We start from the raw sequence: 20,776 nt of genomic DNA, 5'->3' as shown, positions 1-20,776 counted from the left end.
GGGACAGACTGGGTCTGGTCACACGGGGAGTTGGCTGCCAGTGTGGGGAGGCTGAGGAGGCCAAGGAAGCCAGAGGGGGAGGGCCCAGTGGATGCACTTGGCCATTTGTCCAATAATCATTTAGTGAATATTTATTATGAGCAGGCCCTGAACTAGGTTCTACAGAGACAGATGAATAAAAGTTTGTCTCTACCTTCAGGAACTGTTATGGGATTTTAAAAACATTTTGCCTCTATAGTCAGTTCATTCATTCATTCACCCATTCATTAAAACTTAATCATATCTTCCCCCTAATTATCCATCCATCTACCAACCTATCCATCCATCCACCCATCCACCCACCCCCCATCCACCATCCAACCATCTATCCATCTATTCAACCATCCACCCCCATCTATCCATCCATCCACCCATCCCCATCCATCCATCCATCCATCCACCCATCCACCTATCCATCTAACCATCTATCCATCCCTCTCTGCCACTTAATCACTCTGTGACTTTAGGCAGATCACTTTCCTTTCCTAAGTCTGTTTTCTTATCTATGGGGATCATAACATCTATATCATGAGACTATTCTGAGGATGGCCCACCTTCCTTCCTCCCCATTTAGCTCCTTGGACATATGAGGAGATAAACTTGCCTCAAATAATTTAGCAGCACCAAAGAGCCAAGATTTGAACCAGCCTTGAGGTCTGGCCCTCCCCACTACTCCCCATGCAGACCCTCCAATGGCCCAAGCAGCTCCCACCTCTGGATTGTCTACCAAGTAGTCATGGATGGTTTCCAGCACCAGGTTGGGGGCTCTGTAAGCCATGCCTTTGATCTTCTTGATGATGTACTTCAGATGGAGGGGATCTGACCCATTCAGGTCACGGAGCATCTTGAAGCAAATGGCTAAAGGAGATGGAAAAAGGTGTGGGGTGGAAGTGCTGTGGGAAGGTTATATTGTGCCAGCAGGGACAGGTGAGCAGGGAGGGGGTAGGGCCAAGGAATGGGAAATAGTGTTCTGAAAATGAGGACTAAAGAACCATACACAGTGGGAATTCCTGGGCCACCTAACTATCCAAACAGTCCTCCTGGAGTTCGAGATAGGGTAGGAAGCAGGAATGCATGCAGGTTTCACACCTTTATATACCCATGTATATTTCTATCCATTTGTTGATTATACCACTTTTTCATGCCTCCATTTATCCAATCATCTATCATCTACCTATCCATTGATCCATTTGTCCATCCACCCACACATTCCTCCATATGTCTGTTTGTACATCATTTCATCTATTCATTCACTTCTCTGTCCATCCTTACACTCACGCACCAATCCATGCAGTAATAAATGCATCTAGCTGTCCATCATATGCTCATAAATTTATCTACCCACCTGTCCATCCACCCACCCATTCATAAATTTATCCATCTATCCATCCATCCATCACTCATCCACTCAAATTAGCCATCCATCCCACTGTCCCTCCATCTATCCATTCCTTCACCTCTTCACCCTCCATTTAGTCATTCAACATTCAATGATGTTCCTTCTCTGTGGTCATAGCACTGTGAATGAGGCCTCAAAGAGGAGTCAGGACCCAGCTCAGTTCTGAGGGAGCCTTCAGCCATGGGAGCCCTACCCAATATCAGTGGATTTGGTTCTGTAGTTGTATAGAAGGCCCTGGGCACACAGAGAGGGGAGGGGCAATACATCCCAAAAAAGATGGCCATTCAGGACTGGCTACTCAGTGGAGGTGGCAATTTAACTTTGCCTAGAAGGATGAAGGCAAGTCATCCTTTGAATGAGGGGAACAGCATTCCTGTGAGAGGGTCAGGCCTAGGTTGAGGTCCTAAGGTGTGAAGAGGTGTGGTAAGAAAGTGAAAGATGAGGTGTGAGGGAGGGAATTTTGGGGCTTTGGATGGTGCCTCAGGAGGCATGAAGAGGCCAAAGAGGTTGTATAGGGTTCATTGCTGAAAGCCTCATTATGTCTACAAGGTCCTTGACATCTATAAGGTCTCGGGGTGGGGTAGGGGGTGGTAGATTCCCTCTGGCCCTCATTCCCAGGACTTTTTTGAGTGGAGGGACCTGATGGAGTCTGTTATTGACCACCCATCTCTACCTTGCAGAGTCCCAGGGCTGGTGATCACCTGCATTGTAGGCTTCCTCCATGAACATCTTGTGCTCCTTGGGCATCAGAGCAGCCTGGCTGCTCCGTGACTTGCAGAGAAGAATGGTGGTGGGGTGTGCCTGTTTGTCCTGTGAGCAGGGTCCTGAGGTACCTTCATACAAGACAGGTCCTTCATGGATCTGGAGATAGGGGAGGAGATTCTGAAATGGGAAAAGAAGTCCAGGGTGTACATATCTGGGCACCTTTGTGTGCATTCATGAATGCAAGTCCAGTAGACACTGAGAGCCATGTTGGTCAGATCAGGCTTGGTAACATGCTTTGGTGTGTCTGTCCTTCTATTTAATAGTCTGGCTGAATTCCAAGGGGGGAGAGTAAAGAGGGAGTCTGGAGGGGATGCCATTAAGTAGGCAGCATTGCTGTGGGCCTAGGAGAGGGGGATGCCGGTAAGTAGGCAGCATTGCCTGTGGGCCTGGAGAGGCCTGGCTTCCCAGCAAGGGCTGGTGGCATAGACGTTGGCTGGCAGGACCAGGAGGGCTCCAGGTATGGCATCCCCAGCTCTAGCTCTTGCACTGACCTGGAGGAGCCTGTCTTTTCAGGGCCACACATGAGACTGCCCCTGGCTACTCAGATGTTCACTGAGGAGCCTTTGAGGGAGATCCAAGAGTTGTGGGAGCAGGAGCCATGAAAATGGATCCACTGGACCATAACTCCATCTGTGCTCCACAGTCCACCAGCCTGGTCCTTGAGAACAATTACATGTGTGTGATGGAGACACTGAGAAGAACTATGTGGCAGGGACAAGGAATGACATCTGCTCCTTTGAAACTGGTTTCTTCCTACTTCTGCTTCCCCTCCTCTTCTTCTGCAAATATGGGGATAGGAATCCCTTAGACTGTGCCCATTGCCAAAGTGGTCCAAAAAAGGAGGCATTCTTCATTTAGGGGGTGGTGACAACTTCTTGGATCCTCCTGGCAGGATTGGGTTCTACTCTACACTCTGGGACCTCATTTCTTGTTCACTCTCAGTTCCTGGTTCCCAAGTACTGACCACAGTCATGGTGTGTCCTTTCTAGCTGTTAAGGATATAATAAGGACATAAGGATATCTAATGTTTGATATTAGTGGGTTTGTATATTTTTTCTCAATTTTTGAGTCATTTAAGGCAGGAGGGGGGATCTAGTCCTTGTTGTTCCATCTTGGAGGGAAGCCCTGGTGTTGTTTTCATCATCTTCAGGACTTTGGGTTTTTCCTGGGTGCAGTGAGGAACCATAGAGGGTTCTGAGTGACATGATCTGACATACATTTCTTATGTGGTAGAACAAATTAATGGATAAATGTTAAGAGACGAACCACCTTCTGATATACCACATAATGTAACCTATTGAATTTGTTCATGGTTTGTTGTCTTTGCTCACATCAAATGAAAAATTATCAGGCACACATGGCAGCAAGAAATATGACCCCTAAGTAGGAGAAAAAAAAGTAATTGATCAAAAGCGACACAGAAATGACACAAATAAAAAAAAAAAAAGAAATGACACAAATGATAGAATTAGTAGACAAGGACATTAAATGTTATTGTAACAATATTCAAACATGTTCAGCATGATGATTAAAACATAAGCTTCGTAAGGAGAGACATGGAAAGAAAACAAAATGAAGAATACAACGTTTGAGATTAATACACTGGATGAGTTTAAGGGCAGATTAGACACAGTAGAAGCAAGATCAGCGAACTTGAAGACACTACAGCAGGAACTATCAAAAAAATGGAACACAAATAGAAAAAAAGGCTGGAAAAAATGGAACAGAGCAGCAAGTAAATTGTAGAACAATCTCAAGGGGCATAGTGTGTGTGTAATGTGAATCCTCATGGGGGAAGAAAGGGGGAAAGAATATATATTTGAAGAAATAATATCTGAGGTTTCTAAATTAATAAAAACTAAAAATCCCACGAATCCAAGAAACTCAATGAACCTCAAGTGAAAGAACATAAAGAAAACTATACAAAATGATCTTGAAATAAAATTGCCTAAAGCCAATGCTTAGAGAAAATCTAAGAAAGAAAGCCAGAGGAAAAGGTGGATTATAGGCAAAGTTTAAGACAAGAGCAAGAGTATAGTTATAGTCAGAAATAATGCAAGCCAGGAGAAATGGAGCAACATTTTAAAGCACTAAGAGGAAAAAAAATACCTGGCAAACTAGAATTCTACACACAGAGAAAAAAATTTAAAAAATTGACAGTAAAACACAGCCTTTATCATATGCACTAAACCTGAAAGAATTTATAATCAGCAGATCTTCACCATAAGAAATGTTTGTGGAAGTCTGTCAGAGAAGGAAAATAATACCAGATGGAAATATGGAAATTCTTTTTCTTACACAGAAGAATAAAGAGCAGTGGAAATGGTAAATATGTAGGCGAATGTAAAATATTTCTCCTGATTGTTCAAGTTTAAAGTAAAAATAACAATGCTTTGTAGGGCCTAAGCAAATATAGAAGTAAAATGTATGTCAACAGTCCCATAAAGGCCAGCAGAGGGAAATGGAAATAAGATGTTGTAAGATTTCTTACACTATAAGTAAAGTAGCATAACATCATTTGAACGTAGACTGAGATATGGTAAACTTGTAAACTATAAGCCCTAAAGCAATCACTAAAAAATCAAAGAGTAAACTAAAATATATATAGCTAATAGGTCAACAAAAGATATAGAGGAAAAGAGAAGCAAACAGAAGAAGAAACAAAGTGAAAATAAATGCAAGGTGGTAGATTAAAACCAAATTATATCAATAGTCACATTAAATGTAAATGATTTAAATATCTCAATCAAATAGCAGAGAGTGTCAAATCGAATAAAAAATCAAGACCCGAGTATAACCTACCTATAAGGTATATGCTGGAAATGGAAGAGGACACAATAAATGAAAATAAAGGATGAAAATGATATACCATGCTAACAATAATCTGAAGAGAATTAGAGTGGCTATATTAATGTCAGCTAAAGTATAATTGGGTGCTAATAACATAACCAGGGATAAAGAGAATGAATTCATAATGATAAAGGCATCATTTTACCAAGATGACTTACAATTCTAAATGTTCATGTACCTAACAACAGAGCTTCAAAATATATAAAACAAAAAAAGATAGAACTCAAAGGAGAGATAATTGAAGAATAGTTGGATCATAGTTGAAGATTTCAGCATCCCTCTGTCAGTAATTGATAGAGCAAGAAGATAGATAATCATTAAGGATATTAAAGATTTGAACAGTACCCTTAGCAAATGGAATCTAATTGGCATTTACAAAACTCTCCATTTAACAACAGAAGAACACACATTCTTTTCAAGTGGATGTGGAACATCTGCCAAGATAGATCATGTTCTTGGGCCATAAAATAGTCTCAGTAAGTTTAAAAGGATTCAGATCAAACAAGCATACACTTTGACCACAATATAATTAAAGTAGAAATGAATCACAGATAGATAGATGGGAAATCCCAAGTATTTTGAAACTAAATAACAATTTTAAATAATGCATGAGTCAAGAAGAAATTGAAAGTTAAAAAGTATTTTGAACTGAATGAAAATGAAAACACAATATATAAAAATACATGAGATGCAGCTAAAGCAGTGCTTTGAGGGAAATTTATAGCATGAAAACCTATAGCATTAGAAAAGAATAGAGGTCTGAAAAACTTAAAAACTAGGGTGAAAGGGGCATATGAAGCCCAAAGAAAGAAAATGATAAAAAGTAGAGCAGAAATCAATGAATAGAAAACAGAAAAATAATAGAGAAACATCAGTGAAACCAAAAGCTGACTCTTTGAAGAGATGACTGCATTTGACAAACCTCTATCAAGCTTTATTAGGCCAAAAAGGAAGAAGACACAAATTATTAATATCAAGAGTGAGGATGGGTACATCATTAAAGATCCAGCTTACAGACATTAAAAGGATATGAAAGCATATTATGAACAACTCTATACTAATAAATCTGACAACCCAGATAAAATGGATGAGTTCCTTAATCATAAAATCCAAAGCTTAAAATTAAGAAGAACTAAAAAACCAGAGTAGCCCTTTGTCTACGATTAACATTCGATTTGTAGTTGAAGGCCTTCCCTCAAAGAAAACTTTAGGCCCTGGTGGCTTTACTCTTAAACTCTACCAAGTATTTAAGGAAGAATTGGTATCAATGCTATAAACTCGTGTAGAAAATTAAAGAGGAGGGAATGCCTCCTAGCTCATTCAGTGAGGTGAGCCTTAGTACTTGATACCAAAACCAAAGAAATTCTTAATCTAAGAATCCAAAATATATAGACATGCACATCTACCATGACTAGGTGGGCCTTATCCTGGGCATGCAAGGCTGGTCAACTTTTGAAAATCAGTGTAACTCACCATATTGGAAGATGAAAGAAGAAAATCATATAATTACCTCAGTAGATGCAGAGAAAGCATAGGCAAAGAAAACAAAATTCAACATCTATTCACGATAGAGACAAGAATGAAAAGAACTTGCTTAACTTGATAAGAAGCATCCACAAAAATCCTACAGCTAATGTCATACTTTGTGGTGAAGACATCCATGTTTTCCCCACATCATTGGGAATGAGGGAAGGATGGATGTCTGTTCTCACCACTTCTATTCAACCTGGTACTGAGGGCTCAGTCAATACAAACAGGTAAGAAAAGAAATTAGAAGTGTGTAGACTGGGGCAGCCTGGGTGGCTCAGCGGTTTAGCGCTGCCTTCAGCCCAGGGCCTGATCCTGGAGACCCGGGATTGAGTCCTGCATCGGGCTCCCTGCATGGAGCCTGCTTCTCCCTCTGCCTGTGTCTCTAGCCCCCGCTCTCTCTCTGTGTCTCTCATGAATAAATAAATAAAAAATCTTTAAAAAAAAGTGTGCAGACTGGAAAGGAAGAAATAAGCTATCTTAACTTAGGATGTTATCACCTAGTTAAAAAATTCCAAAGAACCTACAAATAAGCTACTAGAACTGAACAGTGAGTCCAGCAAATTTGTGAAAATAAAGTCAGGATACAATAATCAGTCATGTTTCTCTATACTAGCCCTGAGCAACTGGGAATCGAAATTAAAATGGTGCCATATACAGTAGCATTAAAGATCACGAGATATTTAGGTACACATCTAGCAAATAATTGCAAGGTCTGAGAACTGTAAAATATAAAATTAGCAATGAAAGTAATCAAGAAGACTTCAACAAGTGGAAAGATATATCATGTTCAACAATATTGTTATGATGTCAGTTTTGTCAAAATTTATCTAAATATTCAATGTGAAAAAGACTCACATGTACAAGACCAGCTGATTTTTTTTTTAAAGTCAGAGCTCTATTCATTTAATTTAATTTAATTTTTAAAAGTCGTCTCCACATCCAATGTGGGACTTGAACTCACAACCCTGAGATCGAGAGTCACATGTTCTATGGACTGAGCCAGCCAGGGGCCCCAAGGTCAACTGGGTTTTGATAAAAGTGCAAAAGTGATTCAACTAAGAAACTGTATTCGACAAATGGTGTGCAATAATTGGAGGTACACATGCAAAAATGCTCAATTTATCCTTCACACTCTATACAAAAATTAACTCAAGATGGATCACAGACCTAAAAGTAAAACCTAGAGTTCTAAATTTCTAGAAGGAAATGTAGGAGAAAATCTTTGTGATCGTGGGTTAGACAAAGATTTCTTAGATGTGACACGAAAAAGCATAATCCATAGGAAAAAAAACGTTAAATTAAGAACTTCTGCTTCTTTTTGAAAAACAAAAATTTAATTTAGATTCATTTGCCAACATAAAGTATAACACCCAGTGACTCATCTCATCGCGGAGGCATGCGCACTCCTTAATGCCCGTCACCTCATTACCCCATCCCCCACACCAAGAATTTCTGCCTTCTTGAAAGACGCCTAGAAAAAAATGAAAAGATAAGCTGTGGACTTGGAGGAATACTTGCAAGTCCCATATCCGATGCAGAACTGTATCCGGGATGTATAAAGAACTCACCGAAACCCAAACAAAAACTCAAACACAAGCACAAACAATCTAACAAAATACAAAAGATTTGAACAGACGTTCCACCCAAGGAGATAATCCGATGGCAAAGTAAGCACCTAACCAGTGCTCCCTGTCATTGCTCATGAGGGAGACAAGTCAAAACCAAGTGGGATAAGACCACACATCTCCTAGGATGGCTAAAGTGAAGAAAAACCTGGAAATACTACGCGCGGGTGGGTAATCGGGCCTCTCGCAGGGCTGGTGAGGATGCGGGAAGTGGTGCGGCACTTTCTTGGGAGGTCACACATACGCTCACGACCCCACGCTGCTGCTCCCACTCCTCGATGTGCGCTCAGGTGACCTAACAACCACGTTCACACAAAATCTGTACGCGAGCATTTGTTAACGGCTCTGTGTGTGGGACAGCCCAACGCCGAAGAAACGCACGTGTCCTCTGGCACCTGCATCAACTGTGTATTATACCCACGGAAGTACTGACCCGACCAGCACGAAAAAAAGAAATGAATCGCTGAGAAACAGGACGGCGGCGATGGTCCGCATCATGCGCCACGTGAGCGAAACCAGGCCCTGAAAGCCCCTCGCCGTGTCGCCCCATCTTTCTGACTCTCTCTGAAGAAGGTCACATGCGACAGGAAACCGGTGAGCGGTCCCCTTCCTGGGGACAGGAAGCTGGGGGGGAGGGCTGGCCGCAAGGGGCATGGGGGACCCCGGGGAGCTAGACCTGTTTCAGATCTTTGCATGTGGTGGCGGGTTCACGGCTGTGTGACGTTGTCCAGGCTCTGCACGGCCGTCCACTACGCACGGTGACTCTTACTGCGCGTAAATTATACCGTCACAGAGAAGAAAGCAGGGTATCTAGGAACAGAGGTGATTTCACCCCCTCTCTGGCCTCATTTCCTCCTGCCTTCTCTTGCTGATGCCATTCCGGCCCCAGTGAGCTCCTGCTGCCCCCCCCCCCCCAACCACTAGGGCGTTTCTGCCTCAGGACCTTTGTGCTGGCGGGCCCTTGAGTCTGGGCGACGTCCTTCCTCCAGATAGCTCCTTGGCTCAGTTTCTCACCTCCTTCCAGTCTTGGCTCAGTCACTACCTCCTAGACAAACTTATTTAAGATTGCAGCCTGCCCCTCGCCCTGCCTCTCCACCCCCCTGCCCCTCTCTGTTTTTCCCACATCACTCTTAACCTTGTAACATTTTACAACTTACTTTATTGCATCTACTGCTGATTGGCGGTCTGCCCCCTCGGAGGTAGCCCCCCGGGCAGGGTCTCTAGGTCTTGTCTCGGGCCTATGACGGAGCCTGGCACACCCCAGCAGGCGCTCAGCAAACATTTGTGGGATGATTGGTAGAGCGATGTATCAAAGCAACAGTCCGTCCATCCCGATCCCTGTGGCAGCCGCCAGCTCTCCCCCCGCAGCCCCCTCGCCAGGGCTCCAGCTGCCCAGGCCTGTCCCCCTTGACTGGTCGGCCTTTGCTCTGAGGGGCCCGCTGCCCAGAGCATGGGTCCTTTCTCTTCCTCTCACCCTGTCCCTTCAGGGCAGCGCACAGACGCCCACCCTTTAGCCTCCTGGACTTGGCAGGAGTGTCCCGGGGCTGGGGGTGCCTCCCCTGGACCTCCCCGGCTGACTGGCTCCCTTGCACTCTGGTGTCACTGCTGACCCACCCTCTGGACCTTTTCCTCCCCACGTGTCCCTGGGGATGTGCCGTCTGTCGCTGGGTCCCCAACACGTCCGGGGCAGCTATCAGTGAGGGTCTGCAGAAGGAACGCGTGCGCGGGTGAGTCTGAGGCATGGGGGGGGTTTTCCTCAGGCAGTGAGACCCTCCTCCTCCCCGTCCTCCCGTCCTCCCATCCTCCTGAGCTGTTGCTGGCAGTCCTGCTTCCTCCAGCTCCCTTCCCAGATGGCATTCACACTCACTCCATCCCATAGCCATGCCCAAGCCGAGGACCCTCCCCGCCATCTGCCTCTGTGGGAGCCCGTGACCGGATGGCCAAGCAGGGGACCCTCCCGGGGTTGCCAGGGATGTTGCATTTCCCCACTCGGCCAGCCCGGCACTCAGCAGGCCCGCAGGGTCTGGGGCATGTGTTGGGATGACGGCGTTTACAGGGTGTCGGGGCAGAGACGGGCTGGGCCTTGGCCGGGGGTGGCTGCGGAGCCCTCCGCAGAGCACAGGGCAGCCTCGGCCCTTCCTGCTGTCATCCCCTCGGTGAGCACTTATTAAATGCTTCTGTGTGCCAGGCACTGCTCCGGGCCCTGGGGGCCGTCTGAACGAAAACACACAGAACACCCTTCCTCGTCGTGCTCGCGTTCTAGGGCGGAGGCGATGGGCAGACCCTGTGAGATGGAGAAGCTGAGCAGGGACAGGGTTTGCACAAGCTGTGGGGCTGTGCTAGACGAGCCTGGGCGGGGAGCCCCAGCCAGTGGGGTGCCTGGTGTGGGGGGCGCTGGGTGGGAGGAGGATGAGCGCTGTGTGGACGGAGGCCTTCAGGGAGGGGGGCCCCTTGCCCCGGCTGCATAGACCGTCCTGCCGGAGAGCGATGGGCGCCCCTCTCGTCCCCTCACCTCCCACCCTCCGCCCCCACCTCATCATACTCCACGCGGTCCTCGCACACCCACCCCACGCTGTGCGGAGACCCAGACAGGCCCAGTGACCTGTCCCAGGATGGTGGGATGGTGGGATGGTGGCTGGCGGGGCTCAGGGCACACTTGAACCTTCCCTACCGCCTCGCACAAACCAGCCACTTCCCTGCCGCTCCCAGGAAGCGCGGCCTTTCCGACGGAGGCTGGCTGCTGCCACGGGTTGGGGCCCTGCTCCCCTCCGCATGCAGGGGGGACCTCGGGCTGCTCAGTGTCACCCGCAAGCACTTGGCCCCGTATCCTGCCCTAAAATGGCATCCTAGCCCTCTGACGACCAAAACTGAATATATTTTTAAATACAGAAAACGACAGAAGCATAGTCAAGCAAACAGCTGCAGAGGGGAGCGTTTTCTCGCCTTAGAAGTGATGATCCAAGATGTGGCAAAGGAGGAGACGGGCCTGACAACACACACATGGAGGCAACTGCGCGCAGATCAAAATAACTGAGTTCAAAGCAGGTACGAAGCTGCTCCTTCTGGAACAGCCCGCCACGATGGGCGCCCCTCACGGGAATCCTGCTCCGGAACCCGCCGGGGATAGTCGGGGAGAGCCGGGCCCAGCCCCGGGGGCCCACGGAGGGTGCCCGGGGTGGGGGTGGGGTCTGAGCTGGCAGGGGAGGGCGCCTGCCGGCCTCTGACCTGCACCCCCACCGGCCTCCCCGGGGCCCAGGCAGGTGGAGCTGCCCGACGGCCGAGGGGCGCCTTCCTCAGGATGCGCCCGTCTTTGCACTACTGTCCATTCCGCAGATAGGAAGCTGAGGCTCAGGGAAGCAGGGGGATAGTGTCAGCCCAGCTTCCCCGTCCCCTCCTTCACGCCTGCAGTGTGGACAGGGCCAGGGACACACGGCCACCCCCCACCCCCAGGCCACACCAGCAGTGGTATTGAATGCAATGCCGTCCCTCCCAGCCTCCTCTCCACCAAGCAAAGGGCTGCCACGTGGGGCTCAACCCCAGGGACTCCTCCTTCCTTGGCTCAGGGCCTGGGCTCAGCCCCCAGATGCGCCCCCGGGGGTGCCCCTCGCTGCCCTGCAGGGAGGTGCTCTCCTGAAAGACAGAGAAGCCAGGGTACCTGTGGGAAGCAGGGCATGGGGCATCCCCTTCTGGGTTCCCACGTGTTCCAGCCTGGCGCTGGGCTGCCCTGGGGTTCTGGGACATGGCTGATGACGTCCTATCAGCCGTGGTGTCGCTCTGTGACTTTTCAGAATGCTGCCCGTCCATGTTGGGATACCTTTGGAGAACCCACAGGCCCCAGGAGTGAGCTCTGTCCTGGGTGGGGCAGCCCCTATCTCCGGGTTGTCCCCCTCCCCCGCCCCGGCCAGCCTTGACCTCACCCCTGAGGTCACAATGGTCCCAGTGCCCGTGGGCTTCCCAGGGCCAGTGCTGTGGACCTGGGCCCTGTTCTGGGCACAGTCCCTGCGTGTACCTGCATTCTGCATGTGACCTCGGGCTCGGCCCCTCTGTCTCTGGCTTCCGAGGGACCCTGAGACCCCCAGGCCCAGCTGCCCCAAGCCTGGATTCCTGACCTAAGAAACTGTGAGGTAGTAAATGTGTGTTGTTTGAAGCCACTGGGTCTCAGGGTCATTTGTTACCCAGCAACGGATAACCAGCCCATGTTCTGTTCCAGGGAGAGTGGGAATTAGGTTATGGCCTCCCATCACCCGGCGCCACAGTCCAGCTGCAAGGCCGTGGAGAGAGCGGGGTCCCAGCACGGCCCCTTGTCACCATACTCGGCTGCTGGAAGCCCTACGGGTGGGGCTCCCCTTGGAGCGAGGGACTGCTGGGACGCTGACCAGCCACCTCCAGCCCCAGGCGTGGCTCCCCCTGCCCAGCCGGCCCCCGGGCTCAAGCCCCTGCAGCCACATGGTGCATGCAGCCCTGCACCCCGGAAACAGCCATGTGTCTGCGACCAGGGCCCTGCTGGGGGAGGCCTCATAGACGACAGACAGCCCCCGCTCACCCCTGAGGCCGTGGGCATCCCCCGGGGTTCAGACTCCAGCTCTGGGACTGACTTGTCTGAAGCTGTGAGCTTTGCCCAAACCGGGCTGACTGTGCCCTCCTCCCCCCAGGGCTTCGGGTTTTCTGTGAGATGTGTTCGGTGCACAACAGAGCCCGGATTCCCCCCAAGGCCCAGAGCTGAAGCTCTGAAATGGGAAGGGTCTTGCTGGAAACCCTGAGCCTCACTGGCTCCCTCCCAGAGCCCCGAAGGGCGGAGAACTAGGCCCATGCGCTCGTTTGTGAGGGCAGGTGCCTGGAAAGCCGGACCCTGCAAAGCTGCCAGGCAGGTGTTTGGGGGGGCGGGCGCCCCTTCTCTGAGACTCATCCTCTGATGCCTCTGGAGTGTGCCTGGGGCACCTGGTGGCCTTGGCCAGGGTGTGCTGCAGCTGCCCTCTCAAAGGCTCTCATGTCTGTTCCCAAATTTCCAGGAATCTTGAGAGCTGGTTGTTAAGCACAGCCACAGAAGCTCACCACGAAATGCGTTGTATGACAAACAGGTGACACATACCCCGAACTCATCACTTCCGGATCATTCGACTAGATTTCACTGTGCCCTAGGGGTTATTGACAGCCAGGGATCTGTCTGCGGGGAGCCATCCTGCACCTCTGTGGGACTCTGCACTGCAGGGATGCCCGTGGCAGGAGATTAGCCCCAGCGGGGGGACCCCATGGCCGCCCATGAGGCACAAGTGGGGCCCCCCTTTCTCTTCAGAGAGCTCCCTTGTAGATGTTTGCCAGGCTGGTTGCGCAGCATGGGCCAACCCGTGTCTCCCCCACTTGGGAATTTGCAACTGGGGCCAAGACTAGACCTTGGGGTTGGGAGGGGGGCCCCTAGGGCTGCCCATCCCCCTTTAAGGGTCCAGGCAGGGGGGAGGCGACAGAGGAGGGGACAAGCCTGGGGCCCTGCAGATTCTGGCCCCTTTGGGCCTTTGCGGGTTCCGGCCACGCCCTGGGCTAATCCACTTTTCTGCAGCCTCCTCTCTGAGGGAGAACCTTCCGGCAAGCCCTGGCCAGGTACGATGAAGGAGCCGCTTCCGAGGGGGCACACTCCGGTCCCTGCAGGTTCAGGCCAGACTAGATGCCTGGGAATTTGATCTTCACACCGGGGCGGTGGGAATGGATGAGCCTCCCTGTGGACCCTCCTCTGCTCTGGGGGACGCGGGGAGGTCACGGGCTGTGACCTGGGAGCTGACATCTGTCCCTCTCCCCACTGCTCACCACCAACATGGCCAGCTGTCAGGGTCGAACTGCTGCCGGCTGGGTCATGCCTGGTGCCCCTGCTGAGACCCAGGGCATCCTTGCACCAGGGGCACCGCCTCTGAGGGATGCGGGCTCCCTGCCTGGGAGCGCTCACCACCCCGGACGGGGCTGAAGCCCAGAGAGGGGAGGTGGGCGGGAGGTCACACAGGGTCGGGGTGCCCCGTGGACCCTCACGCCACTCCTAGGGGGGCAGGCGGGGCTGGCAGGGAGGTGCCCGCCTGTCCCTCCCCATGTGGCCGGCAGATGGCGCTGTGGGCCCAGGCAGGCCTCCGGCCACTTCATCCCTGCAGCCCTCCCCACCCCGCAGCCCTCCCTGCCCAGAAGGCGTTTGGGGAGGGGGCCCTGGGCAACCTGGGGCTGCTGACCCCCACTGCCCACGGGGAGGCGGGTGCTGCGGGCCAGCGCCAGCTCGCTCCCCGCTCGACGCCTCTGCGCAGGGTCCCTCCAGCTCCACCCTTGCGAGGGACCACGCCAGGGGATGCTGCTACTGCCCCAGGGCGGGGTGGGGGGGCACCTGCCACCAGGCCTCCCTCTACCCGCACCCCCTCCTGCTCCGGGCTGCAGCCAGGTCAGCCCCTGGGGCCTTGAGCGGTGCCTTCCCCTGGAATGCCCTTGACAAAGACTCTCTGCTTGGTCAAGCTCCGGAACCTTCTTCTGGGCCCAGCTGCGCCCTCTTATGACGTCCAGTTTTAGCAAGAAGCCCCCCACCCGAAGGCCCCCCACCTCTGATCAGTGTCCTCATCCCCCCACCACGCTGGACCCTAGAGCGACCCCAGAGCCCTGGTCTCTGCACCTGTTATGATAGCTCCCCTTCCAATAAATCCCTCTCACCCTCTTCAACAAGTGTCATCCTATTGTTTTAACACCCAGTCCCTCCCCACCACACCCCTGCTTTCGTAGGGAAACTCTTTGCACTCCCCTATTTGCCCTCAGGCCCCCCCCCCCCCCGTCACCTCCCCACCTCCCCAATGAGGCCACCCCTGCTTTCCCTGGGCTCCCATAGCATTTATTCATATTTATTCAGCGTGAACTCTCCCAGTGCAGGCTCCTGCTGGGCCCCCAGGGGGGAGGGAGGGGGGAAGGGAGGGGGAGGCGGGGTAGTGACAGCAGGTGCCTCGCAGACAAGTTCCCTCCGGAGGACCGGAGGACCTGGAGGACCGTGCCCCAGGAGACAAGGGGCCCCATCTGACCCCCTGACCCTCTCATATTGCTTAAACGCATGGAGTACAACGAGCCTCAGGGGGCTTCGTAAGCAGGGCCGGGATCCCACCCAGGCTGGGGCTCTGGGACCCTCTCGCTGCTGCTCCCCCTTCTGGGCCTTGGGCTCCGTGGCTCTACTTCCGGCCCCAGCACTTCCTACATCAGGGCGGGCGCCACCCCTTCCCTGAGCCTCCTGTGGGCGCGGGTGAGGGCGTCTGCCTGCCTGCAGGCCCCTGCGGTGCAGCCCGTGGCCCCCGGTCAGTTGGGTGCTGGCAGCCCACCCAGGCTCACTCTGCTCCGTCCACGCACACACTCGTCCGCCCCGGGCTCCAGCACCTGTCACTGCTCTGGGCAGCCTTTGCTGACGGCCCTGGCCAGCCTCGTGCGCCTGCCCCGGCCCCCCAGTCCCGGGGGGTCCCCTCTAGCCCTCGTGCTCCATGAAGGTGGACGACGGAGTCCTCCCTGCTGCACCCCAGCACCCAGTAGGCCCCCATGACGAGCCCACCCGGCGAGAGCAGCAGGTGTGCTCCCTTGTGGAGGCTGCCCCGGCGGGGGGGTGGGGGTGGGAGTGGGGGCGCTCCTTGTGTCTGGCCCCGGGGTCCCCACAGGTGCGTGGCCCAGGACACGCTGTGCTTTCCAGGGTCCACACCGCTTTCTAGATCCCTCTCCGAATCTGTCACAGAAGAAAGCAGAGAAAGGTTTTCTCCTCCACTTTCTGGAAATGAGGTTTTAAAAATAACTCGGAGGTGGTGGCAGCGCCAGGAGGGGATTATCTGGGGGTTCGGGCTGCGCGGGGCCTCTGCTCCTCGGGTCTCCCCGCCCCCCGCCTCCCCCTGCGTGGCTCTCTCCACCTGGACACCCTGGGCGGCCTCTCAAGGAGGCAGGCACCTCCCTCCCTAGAGATGGGGAGTCACAGAGGGAAGACACACGGTGGGAGCGCTGCTGAGAGGGGAGGAGGCCTGGGAGGAGATGGTAGCCGAAGGAACGCCTGGGCCTGGGCCGTGACTCCAAGCTGGAGAAGGGGCCTGGCCCCCGTGGTCTCCCCAGGTCCTTGCTGCCCTCCCTTCTCTGGTGAGCTCATCACTCACCGGCCACATGGCCTCCTGGGCGACTTCGTGCTCCTCAAGCACAGTGTCTTTCCTGCCACAGGGCCTTTGCATATGCAAAGGGTTTCTCAGACCCTCTTTCTCCCCACTTCACACGACATACTGTCCTTCCTTAACCTCAGCTCGATGTTATTTCTCCCGCGAAGCTGTCTCGGGTCACAGACCAGGACATGGGGTGTTCCCACGGCCCCTTCCCAACTCCCTGACAGCTTCTTTCTCTAGCCTTTATCATGATTGATAGTTGTTTTATTTACTGACTTGTCTTTCATGCCTCCGTGAAGGTAGGGACCGGGGAGCAGGTGACACAGTTTCTGCACCCGCATCACCTGGGCGCTTACTGTTGGTGTTTCAGGGCCGGCCTGTCGTCTTTGAGGGGGCTCCAGGCCGCCGGCTGACGATGGCCCCACACTTAGGCACGGGGGAGAAAGGCGCTCTACCGCCGTGACCCCATGCGTCGCCACTGGCCCCGGGCATCGGGGGTGGGGTCTGGAGGTGCGGTTGAGCCTGGCCCCCCCCCCCCGCCTCCTCCCACCCCCACAGCGTGCCCTGGGACTGCTCCTCAGGTGACCTCTTGTCCTCACACCATCTGCCTTCGGGTGCGGTGGGAGGCTGCATCCCCCCGGGGACGCCGACGTTCAAATCCCTGGAATCGGTGATTGTTATCGTGCGCGGCAAAGCAGGACTTTGTGGCTGTGATGAAGTCAGACAGCCTCAGATGGGGAGATTATCCCAGATTTTCTGGGGGGCCCCTCAAGGCAGTCACACGAATCCTGGAGGGGCAGGAGGAGCTCTGATACACGGAAAGGAGGCCATGCCACTGCACAGGCAGGCAGTGGGGCGACGCGGCCACACACGGGGAGGCCAGCAGCCCCCCGCCCCCTGGAAGCTGGGAGACACAAAGCACAGATTCTCCCCTGGAGCCTTCGCGGGGAGCGTGGCCTGCGGACACCTGGGTTCCGACCCCCGGCGACACAGTCGGTGGTGATTGGTCACGGTCGCCCTAGCAAACGAACGCAGGGCGCCAAGACACCCGGGGTCTGTGTGCGTGGTGGGGGCAAGCTGGAAGCCGTCCTGCAGGTGCTGGCACCCGCCCGCTCAGGTGTGGGTGCCCCTCCCAGCCTCCCCGGCAGCCAGGGGCACCTGGGGACATGGAGCGACAGCATCCATGTGCGCTTCCCTCTCGTGCTCTTGCAAGGACTGCCTGTTGCCCCTCTGCCCTTCTGGGATGCCCTGCGGCTTGATACCCGAAGGGCACCGCCCGCATGGGGGCACCACCTGCATGGGGGGCGCAGCTGGGGGGAGCCCCCACCCCAGGGAGCTGCCCTGGCCACTGCCGCAGACGCTGCAGGAGGGACGAGGCTCCCTGGACTGGGGGCTTTGTTCCCACGGCACCCTGGTCGATCCGGCTCCGCTGAGCGGCCGCGACGTGGTCCTGCCCCCGGAGGCGCCCAGGCATGGTGTGCAGAACACGGATGTTGGTGGCGGTATCATGTGGTCCTGCATTGACCCCATGCTGTGGAAGCCTGAGCCGCCACCCAGCGCCGCCACTGCCCCGACTGAGTGGCTGGAACTTGGGATGATGGAGAACACGCCCCTCACGTGACTTACCGGCACCCCCGTGCCCGTGGGCCTCCGGCTGGAGGTGCCCCTGGCCCATGAGTGCGTGGGGGCCGGTGCTCAGCCTCCATATGGGGCCTGGCCTGGCCGGGGGCTCAGGAGGTGGGTTGGGCCAAAGGAGGGTGCTGTGCCTCGCGCGGGGGCACTGCTTCTCGGGACCCCGCCATGGCCCTCAGGGCCGGGGCCTCGGGAATGCTCCGCGGGGCCTGTGCTCATGGTGGGGGAGGGCGCTCAGGGTGGAACTGGGGAATCCGGGGGACCCTGTGCCCCTGTCGTTGTGTGCGAGCGTCAATGCACCAGCAAGAGCTCGCAGAGCAGAGCTGGGGAGGGTCCGGCCTTGGTCCCCCCAGCTCAGAGACTGGAGCTTCCCCCTCCCGAGGTCCAGCCGGCGGGGACGGGGGCACTTCTTTGTGTCCGGGGTGCATTTCCACTCCTGTCACATTGTGTCATCCTTCAGCACACTAATGTTTTAAACAAAGATTTTATTTGTGTCTTTACTGGGGGAGCGCACGTGTGCGAGCGGGGGGAGAGGGTGGAGGGAGGGAGACTCCCAAGCAGACTCCCTGCTGAGCGAGGGGCCTGAACCAGGGTGTGGGGCTCTACCCCACGAGCCTGAGATCACGGCCTGGGCCGAAATCAGGAGTCGGATGCTTAGCCCACGGAGCCCCCCAGGCCCCCTGGGTACCCTGATTCTTCCACGGGAGCCAGGTAGGTGTTTCAGCTGTTTTATAGATGGGGAAACTGAGGCCCAGCGAGGTGACGTGGTTTGCACGGCCTGCGATGAGCGTGTCCAGCGTCCTCTCCCGAGCCCCATCCCGGCTCTGCCCCCCTCCTCAGCTGCTTTCTGAGGGCGGTGGGAACCCCTGAGGGCAGCTCACGGGGGGACAGGGGCTCAGCCCTCCTGCTGGGGCCGACCACGCCAGAGCTCTGGCCCAGACAGGGTGTCAGGCCCGTCAGGGAGACGATGGAGCAGCTGCTTATCCTCACCATGGCAACCGCGGCCTCTCGGGCCTCCTACTCAGGCACCTTCCTAGGCCTGAGGTCTAGGCACCTGACCCCAGGTCTCTAACCAGCCAAGGCACAGCCCCCGGTGACTTCCAGTGGGAGGGCCGGCTGGGCCTCTGAGGTGTATGGGGCAGGCAGAGAGGGCTTCCTGGAGGAGGCAGTGTGAGCCAGGGCCTGAACCATGGGTGTGAGTCTGCGCCGTAGAGGAGGTGTGGAGATGCACACACACCAGAGAGCGGCTGAGGGGCCAGGCGTCGGAAGACCCCTCCTCCTCCCCCCTCCTCCTCCTCCTCCTCCTCCTCCCCCTCCTCCTCCCCCTCCTCCTCCCCCTCCTCCTCCCCTGGGTGCTGGGCTCTGCAGCGCTCAGTGGGTTCGGGTAACAGGCAGCCCTCACCCCTGTCCCGTGCTCCGTGGTGTGCGCCAGAGCTTATTTCTTGCTCAGGAACCAGTCTGAGGCTGGGGGTCGGGGCCTCCGGTCTTCCCCGAGCATGGCCAGTGGAGCCCTGTGCAGGCCACAGTGCTGAGGACCCCCGTAGCAGTCAGCACCCACCGGCACCTGTCACGGGCTCACGTCCCCACTCTCCCGGTGGTGTTGGGTCCCCTTCGAGGGACCCAGAGCCCAGCTGGTCCCTTGAGGCCAGAGGCCTGGTTTGACTACTGGAGTCGCTGAAGATGGGGGCTGCAGATCCACCATATCCTCCGACCCTGGGAGTACTCGTGGGGGTGCCTGCGGGATGTCGCCCCGTGAGCACAGAGGATGGGGACCGGGGGGAAGAAGAGGCGTGGAGGCCCTTGAACCTGGGTGGGGGCTGGTGCAGAGGGGCCCAGAGGTGTCTGGGTGTCAGGGTGGGGTCAGATGGCTCCTGAGCAGGGCAGGTGAGCTGCAGGGGCGTGGGGGGACGGGGGCCTCCCCCTCCAGGGCCCAGCTCACTTCCAGGTGGGGTCCCTTTAAATGCAAGGTTCTCTCCCCTCACAGAAGCCCCCCCCCCGCCCTGTCTGTCTCCTGGGCAGCCAGGTAAACAAGCCCCATCTGCAGTTTGCTGACATGGCTTCCCCTCTCTCGGACCCCAGCCCTGTAGGTCTGCCCCCTGCTCCTGTGGCCCCTCCAGGTGAGTTCCGCGGTGGAGGCAGGGACGGGGGAGAAGGAGGTATCCTTGCCTCTGGGGCTGCTGTCCTGCCCCCTCTTCCTGGGAGGGGGGAGGTTTGCCAAGTTTGCACCGCAGGACAGGGTTGCGGGGGGGGCACTGACCTCACCCCCCAACATTCCCTTCTTCCCTCTCCCCTCTCGGCCCACTGTCCTGTGGCCCTCCCGGGGGTCCTGCAACCCCTGGGTCCCTGAGCCACTCAGGGGTTCTCCTCACCCCTCAGGCCCCTTCCAGAACATTCTCTGCCCCCCTTTCCCCACTGCCTCCTAAAACCCCAGTGCCGGGTCCCCGGTCCTCAGGCGTACACACCCATCACCCCTCCTGGACAGGGGCAGTCATTCACCCCCTTGAATTTGGGACCCTGGCCCTGACCCTCTCCATCCCTGTGGTCGTGGCCGAGGTGGCTTCTTCCTTCACCCTGGCCCCTCGGTTCCCCAGACTCCCCTGCAGCATCCTGTCCCCCTGCCCCCATCCCCCACCTTCACCCTGGCCGTGCCCTTGGCCTCATCAGCGCCCCGACTGCAGCCTGGCCCTGACCCCATCCTCTGGAGTCGGGAGTCTCGCCCGAGCTCAGGCCCTCAGAGCAGGACTCCCGTCCTCCTGGGGCGAACTGCAGCCCAGCGTTTCCAGCACGTTCTGTGTTCTCCCTCCCTC

At 54.9% G+C, this 20,776-nt stretch overlaps 1 protein-coding gene and 1 long non-coding RNA gene across 3 annotated transcripts; one reads left to right on the top strand and one right to left on the bottom strand.

Moving 5' to 3' along the window:
- Window positions 1-751: 751 nt before the first annotated feature.
- Window positions 752-12,075, bottom strand: LOC119879265 (maestro heat-like repeat family member 5; the record flags this gene model as incomplete). The annotated part of the gene is made up of 3 exons (XM_038589630.1): window positions 11,864-12,075; window positions 2,140-2,320; window positions 752-897 (listed from the first exon to the last, which is right to left on the bottom strand). Coding segments are annotated over exons 1-3 (345 nt in total), but the record flags the coding sequence as incomplete, so codon positions are not given.
- Window positions 12,076-12,164: 89 nt separating this feature from the next.
- On the top strand, window positions 12,165-14,826 carry LOC119879264. Of its 2 annotated transcripts, XR_005387413.1 has the most exons (5): window positions 12,165-12,332; window positions 12,419-12,543; window positions 13,218-13,286; window positions 13,763-13,803; window positions 14,689-14,826. It is a non-coding gene; the product is annotated as an uncharacterized LOC119879264 (long non-coding RNA). The 2 variants fall into 2 exon arrangements; XR_005387412.1 differs by lacking the exon at window positions 14,689-14,826 and having other exon boundaries at window positions 13,763-14,159.
- The last annotated feature ends 5,950 nt before the right edge of the window (window positions 14,827-20,776 follow it).

Source organism: Canis lupus, unplaced genomic scaffold, assembly GCF_011100685.1.
Source record: "Canis lupus familiaris isolate Mischka breed German Shepherd unplaced genomic scaffold, alternate assembly UU_Cfam_GSD_1.0 chrUn_S517H679, whole genome shotgun sequence".
NCBI classification, from domain to species: Eukaryota; Metazoa; Chordata; class Mammalia; order Carnivora; family Canidae; genus Canis; species Canis lupus.
Note: the sequence above shows the minus strand (reverse complement) of the source record. Positions and strands in the feature narration are given on the sequence as shown.